Source organism: Tachysurus fulvidraco, chromosome 15 (genome assembly GCF_022655615.1).
Source record: "Tachysurus fulvidraco isolate hzauxx_2018 chromosome 15, HZAU_PFXX_2.0, whole genome shotgun sequence".
NCBI lineage: Eukaryota > Metazoa > Chordata > Actinopteri > Siluriformes > Bagridae > Tachysurus > Tachysurus fulvidraco.
Window position 1 is genome coordinate 5,865,883 of NC_062532.1, and position 7,382 is coordinate 5,873,264.

General features: G+C 38.6%; 1 protein-coding gene across 4 annotated transcripts in view; it reads left to right on the plus strand.

The window, feature by feature from the left end:
- The window catches only part of LOC113659189 (putative methyltransferase NSUN7), a 31,239-nt gene extending 23,888 nt beyond the window's left edge, over nt 1-7,351 (plus strand). For all 4 annotated transcript variants that reach the window (XM_027171833.2, XM_047800853.1, XM_027171834.2 and 1 more), the window contains 4 exons: nt 195-312; nt 1,129-1,255; nt 5,510-5,780; nt 6,379-7,351. In XM_027171833.2, the coding sequence (XP_027027634.2) occupies nt 195-312; nt 1,129-1,255; nt 5,510-5,780; nt 6,379-6,920 (1,058 nt within the window). In that variant the 3' untranslated portion in view covers nt 6,921-7,351. The remainder of the gene's footprint in view (nt 1-194; nt 313-1,128; nt 1,256-5,509; nt 5,781-6,378) is intronic.
- The last annotated feature ends 31 nt before the right edge of the window (nt 7,352-7,382 follow it).

Below are 7,382 nucleotides of genomic sequence, written 5' to 3' on the forward strand. Positions count from 1 at the left end.
GTTTTTAGAAACTATAGTGATGTATTAATTGAAACCTGTAAATCCAATGTCTGACCAATCAGAATTGAGAATTCAAGAGTGCTCTGGAATCATGTAATTACACTGACCTGTCGTGTTCAGTGCTACTTCCTGCGGTTTTACTAGAACTTCATAAGGAAATGGTTATTTTTATTTTATTTTATATTATTTCCCAGTTCCTGGAGTGCGTGTGGTGGTGTACTCCACCTGCTCTTCACGTCCAGAGGAGAACGAGGATGTGGTGAATAGCGTTCTGACGCCCACAGAGCAGGACTCCAAACTACAGCCTTTCACGTATGTGCTTGACTCTTCTGTGTACTCACAATCTCAGACCTCTAATTTTATCAAGCTGTGTGTGTTTTAGAAAAAGCTATATATATGCAAATACCTATGGCTTATGTGTTTTGTTAGATGATGACCGTGTCTCTATTATGAGATTTCAAATACTTGTATGCATTCAAGCATGTTGGGGTGTGTGTGTGTGTGTGTGTGTGTGTGTGTGTGTGTGTGTGTGTGTGTGTGTGTGTTCTGGTCTATCACTGTATATGGTTCTCCAAAATATGTACATTCACTGTGTGTGCGCGCACGTCTATCCCTGTATATGGTTCTCCTGAGAGAGAGACAGAGAGAGAGAGAGAGAGAGAGAGAGAGAGAGAGAGAGAGAGAGAGAGAGAGAGAGAGAGAGATTATCATTGTATATGGTCTCTCTAAATTTAATATTTAATATTAATAATTTTGGTGTGTGTGTATGTGCTTGCCTATCACTGTGTAATCTCATAAATTTGTTCATTATTTTGTGTGTGCATTTGCGACTGTATATGGTAATAGTAAATTAGTATATTGTACATTGTACGTTTTGTATGTGTGTGTGTGTGTGTGTGTATGTGTGTGTGTGTGTGTGTGTGTTTATTATCTTGATAAATATTGTATAATCCATATTGTATAATCATTTTACTATCGGTACAAACATGTATATTGACACTGAATGCTAATGTGTGTGTGTGTGTGTGTGTGTGTGTGTGTGTGTGTGTGTGTGTGTGTGTGTGTGTGTGTGTGTGTGTGTGTGTATGTGTGTGTGTGCGCGTGCATGCGTGTGTGTGTGTGTATCAGGCTTAGTCACCCGTCTCTCCTGCTCTGTGATGAAGAGGCTGGCAGTGGAGAAAAGAAGGCTGACTTTTTCAGGCTGGATGCTTCTGATCAGAGTAACGGCTGCTTCTTAGCGGTACTCATACGCCAGGTTTGTTACAAATATCACACACACACACACACACACACCACACACACACACACACACACACACACACACTGAATTCTGTTGAATTCTTTGCTTACTTACCTGAAAAACTTAATCATGGGGGATCAGGGGAGATGGGGGCTGAGTGCCACAATGCTCACGTTCATATTTCAGGCTAATAACATTAACATAAATTAACTATTAGCTATTAACTTCAAAAGTTCCTTTAGAAGTCGTTGGTTGGGAACACAATGCACAAGGGGTTTGCCATTATAAATGTAAAAAAAAAATCAGGCCACTTTAAATTTATGGCTCTAATTGAAAACCATGGCACATGCAGCTATTTGTGACTGGCTTTGAGGTCTGGCTCATTCTGTTATTTTCAAAACAGCAGCTTTAATAGGATTGCAGGGTATAATTCAAATCACAGGCTCATGTAAATACACTTATTCTCATTTCTGTAACAACTTGTTTTGCAGAGAAATTCATTTAAAATGTAGCTTTGTCAACTGAGAAAAAAATTGTTTGATTCATTTGTCTTATACAACTACATAACGTACATGTAGCTATTTAACGTAAGTGGTAACAGGAACTAATGTTTCGTAGATGCTCCACAACTTTAAAGGTACCTGTAACCGAAAAAAGCTCCACTCCATCCTTTGTATATAAACTATTTATTACACACCTAATATTAAGAGAATGGTGTAGCTGCCAATACAGGAAAATCACTCATCAAGAATATTTTGTTTTAATCTTAAACAACAAACCCCATCATTCTTTTTCCTCTTTGATTTCATCTAATATTAGCCCTGTGAGAGATTTACCCCTGACTGTTGAAATTCTCTCAGACAAAAAAGGCTAGAAGACTTGAGAAAATAATAAATACAGTAGAGCAAAGGAATAAAGAGACAGATACTGTAGGTGCAAAGAAAGACAGAAAGGAAAGATAAACAGAATTTGGAAAAGGAGAAATAGGGATAAAACACAGACACACACACACACACACACACACACACACACACACACACACACACACACACACACACACACACACACCTTTTGAAGTTTCCACAGACGGTTCCTGAATTTTAAAAATTGGTCCTCTTCTAAATAAAGTGTTTGTAAAGTGGTATGAACACAAACATTCCCCTTTAATTGACAGTCGCTTTTATCCAAAACAACCGACACCTGAGGCAAAATGGAACAGTTCAGCAATGCAGAACGGGAGAGATTTCTAAAAGACGCACAAGCTGTCTAAAAGAATCCACACAACAGATTAAAAAACAATAATAAAACCTTTCACAGGCTAAAACTTAAAAAATGCTATCTATAAATTATTGCATCATTCAAACTCCTTGCTTACAGGTTTCATATATATATATTTTTTAAAACACACGTGTGTAATGCAAGCAGCGCCATCATATTGCACACATCAATCACATTCATTTCCTCATCGATGCACCTGAACAAATGTAATCAAAGCAATTTAATGGCTGCTTTATCTCACGTTCTTGAACACATCCTGCTGTAAAACACAGTAATAAACATTATTGTGGTGCACTTAAAAATGGCTCATAAAATTGCAATTAGACGCAAGTCGAAAATTTTGCCCGCTGCTATTTCTCTCTCCAAAATCTGTTCCCGCTTAACTGTAACCTCCCTCACGCTGCACATGAGGCTAATAAAATGGACTTTACTACACAAATGGAGAGGAGGGTGGCTCTAATTCACAAAAGTAGAGAGATAAAATCAGCCAGTTTCTAAAATTTTTCATTGTACGTAAGACTTTAGCTGAATTTGAACATGTTTTTTTTAATTAGCTACAGTTTATATTACAATGGATTTGCAAGAGTTAACAAGAGTTCTCTAAAACTTGTGCTAGGAAAATATTTTACTCACAGTACATATCACTTCTGAATTGTCAGGCATGACTAGAACTGTTTTCTCATCACTAATAAAATAGCTTGTAGCTAATAGCTTTGCTATTATTGTGCTATTATTTATTATTGCATTATCTATTGTGTTAACTATGAAAATGTTTTATGTTACAAAATATTTTGCTGGTTATAGAACCGCTTTATTGATGTTAATTAGATGGCTAGCAAAAATCTTTTTATAGCATCTCTTGTGGACAGGGATGTGTTTAGCATTAAGTTTCCCACTTACCCAGAGCAATTAGCTATTGTGCTAAGCATGAAAATGTTGTTTACCAGCATTTCATTTTTTGTGTGGGCAGGAATCTGTTTAGCAGATTTGTCACTGAGTTAATAGCTTGTAGCTAACAGCAGTGTGGTCATTTCCTGTCAGCATGATTAACTATTATTTTACCTGTTATCAAGAAAATGTTATATTATGAATTTAAGAATTACATCCTTTTGATAAAAATAGTCAATTTACTGAAGTTATCGAAAAAGCTAAATTAACTAGCTAGCTAGCTGTTTCATGGCAAACATAGAAGTCTATTTGACAAAATTAGTCAATTACATTTTTAGCACATTCTCAGACGTATATGAAAGAGAGAATCAACAACATTTTTGACTAACACTGAGTGGATTGTAATGGCGCTAACATGTAAGCATGTTTGTATAATTTGGTTTATTGAGTAAAGTTTACAGCTCATATACATCAGAACTATGTTGTGCAGTTTGTTTGTTTTTTTAAATTGCAAGACGATTTTGAGCTTCTCTGTTAATCAGAATCTGTCACGGTTCAAGTTTAGATTAAATACCACTAGCTTTTCCATCAATCCTGTACAGCACTCAGTTGTTTTCCACTCTTTATATTTTTGTATTTTTGCGTTTGTGTCTTTTTATGTATTTATTTTCTTGACAGAATCCTTCAGCAGTTTTAATATCCAGTTTGGTACTTGAGTAGTAAATAAATGTTAAATACAACTTTAATACAATCCTGTTTACTATGTTCATAAAAAGATTCCAAACTGTTTGTTTCTTCAGAGCTACCCCAAGTTTTATGTTTAGCTATCTGGTAAAAAAAACCCCAATTGATTTGGTTAGCAGTTGATGCTAAGTTTATGTTATTTTAGTAGTTTCTCTCTCTTTTTGTGATTTATCAACACATCTGAGTGAAATGTTAATATTTTAGATATTTTTGTCTTGTTTCCACAGACATTACACCTTTACATTGGCTTAAATCCGAGACTTAATGTCTTTATGCTAGTTAGCTAAGTTGCAGCACTCTGTTAATAATTATTTTACATAATCTCCATATTTTGTAGATGCCTAGCAACAGTTTTCATTACTTTAACCACTTGCACATGAGTATTTTGTGGCAGTTTTTTCATCCAAGTTTCTTTTTGACAGTTAGATTTGTGTATGTGTGGTGATGATGGTGATGATGGTTGGTTGTGACCTCGTGCTTTGTTTGACCATAAATAACAGTTTTGTGACTTTATGGAGAGAGAGAAGGGAAGAAAAAAAGGGAATAAACGAGAGAACAAGGAGGACATTAAAGAGGACATATTAAATATTTCATTGCTCCCTTGTCTTCCTGTGTTAGCATCAGCATGGCAAGCCATCACGACCCCAACACACACTCTAAGAAAGATTGAATTATTCACACAGAGTGGGTAGATTTCTGCTGAGACAGCAGGTGATCCAGCAGGGTGTACAAACACACATGAGAAGCAGGATTCCTGCCAAGATTAGACAGTTCTAATTAGCATCTTAAATGTATTTTGTGTACTATCAGTGTGAGCAGTGTGTTCATACAGGGAGACTATAAAATGCCTGAAGAGTGGAATTCTGGAGATGTTCGTACTTGCATGGTCACAGCGTTCAACATTATGTCAGGATCAGGACCATCAGAAGCCACTGCAGTTAGCATTTTTGCTAAATATTTAATGTGGTGAGTGAGAGACAAATTCTAATTCTAAGCAAAGTTTAAAAATCTGATTGGTCTGAATGTTGTAGAATAGTAGCTATGAGCGGTAACTCAAATCAGAAGGGATTTGTATAGTGGACATTCAACATGCTTTTTTTTTTATGGAGATGATTAACATTCATGCTAGAAGTCTCCAGTCTCACAGTTTTATGAGCCACCTAGGGGACTTTTCTTGGAAACATGAAACAATTGTCTTACTAAAGAGGTGTCAACAGTTTACAGACTTTAGTAATAACAGGAACTAACTCGTCTCCAAGGTGTTCCATTCTCAATTAAGATGTGGGAATTGCCTTCAAGAATATAGGGGTTAATGTGCAATTTCTAAACACTTAATATACCTCTGCATCTCCTCTACAGCCTGAGGCAGACGTGACGGAGACGGCACAGGAAGTAATAGCTCGCGCCACTGCTAGCGGCTTGTTCAAGAAAGAGGGTCAACAGCTGATCAAGAAAGAGGGTCATGGTCGACAGACACGCAAAGGACTTGTGCATCAATCTCGCCGGCGACCCCGTGTCTCTGTTAACAGCCAGCTGCAGGTGTCCGAGTTTCTGAACCGTGAGGCAAAATTGAATAGCTCAGCTCCAGCAGCAGCACAGGAGAGGACAAACAGCACGTGCTCACCTTGGGGTAACACACTAACACACACTTCAGAGTGGGCACCCTCAGGATAAGCTTTCATGTATCTGTGGTTTTCCCTTGCTGCACCTTCATGCTTTGCTGTCTCATTATGTCCCCACCCACTTTCTGTTGCCATTTGTCTTGTTCACAGCAGGTTTAAATGTAAATGACTGGCTTCTGCACCTCACCTTTTTCCATGGTCCTAAAACTTGTATTTTTGTAACATTAGCCCTTTAGTGTTGTGTGTTCAGCTATAGACACAAAAGTTTGTGCACCCCTGAATATCCCATTCTAGATTTAGTCTTCCTTTTACTCTTATAGTAAGCGCCAATCTTTTGGGAACGTTTTCCATTAGATTTTGGAGGTTATCTGTGGGGATTTGTTCTCATTCAGTAAGTGAGGTCAGGCACTGATTTTTGAACAAGAAGGCCTTGGGTGCTAGTTCATCTCAAAGGTGTTCAGTGGGGTTGAGGTCAGGCTTTCTGACACATATGGGTATGATGGTCAGGGATGCACATACTTTTGACCATATAGTTTGTATTTTGGTAACAACTGACAGCTGTCTCTGTTTCTAATGCTTTTCTGTTCCTCCCTGTAATTTTCTTAGTCTCAGGAAAATCAAAACCAACTCCTCCGCACTTGGGCAAGCCTGCCTCCTCCAGCACAACCTCGACCTTCTCCAATCCAAGCCACACCTCTTTAATTGCAGGTCCCTCCACCACCACCACCACCACCTCATCAACTGGCCTGATCTCTTACACAGGCTGTGCAGCGTCCTCTACTCCCTTCAACACTGCCCAAACCTTCTCCACCACAGACCCCACCTTATATAGCTTAAGCTCCACCTCTGACATCAATGGACTCTCCATCACCTCCATTTCCAAGGGCCCTGCACCTCCCTATAGGACCCTGAATCGAACCAATGGCCAGAGAGCTGCTGCTTCTCTAGCTCCACCCCCTGCCCAGCCCAGAGCCAGACAGGAAGTCCTGCGTCCTGTGCTGATTTCATTTCCTCCTCCTCAGTTCCCATCCCTGTGTCCAGCATCTGCTCCGGTAAAGAATAATACTCCTCAAAACTGGAGGAACTGGACACGCCCTGCCCCGCTGACACACCCACGATTTCGGAATAGCCTGCGGCCCTGGTTCTGACAAACGTACACATACACACAGTAATAGTGCCAAAATTAGGTTTGTCTCTTTTTTTACTCAATGACGTTCTATTTTTGTGTAATAATTTGTAATCCCCGTTTTATTTTCTAGGTTAAAACCTGTACATCATTTTTTTTGCTAAAAGCAGAATAAACCTTTAACACAGCTGCATGTTTTTTGAAATGCCTTTATTAGCACAGGGACATTATGGACATTGATACAGTGAGTCAGGGACACAGGTGAGTTACACTTACTGCATTTTCCAGACTGTAGAACACTTTTTTTTTCTTTTTCATACACAGTGAGAGTCAAGCAATCATCATTATTGTACCCTTGCCACACAGTTTGTTTAGAAAAAAATTCCATGTTATGCAAATTGGTGTTGACACTAAACAATTAATGCAGATAAAGACTGCGGAACAGTCCGCACTTCTGGGCTTCTAGTTCTCGTTATCACACAGT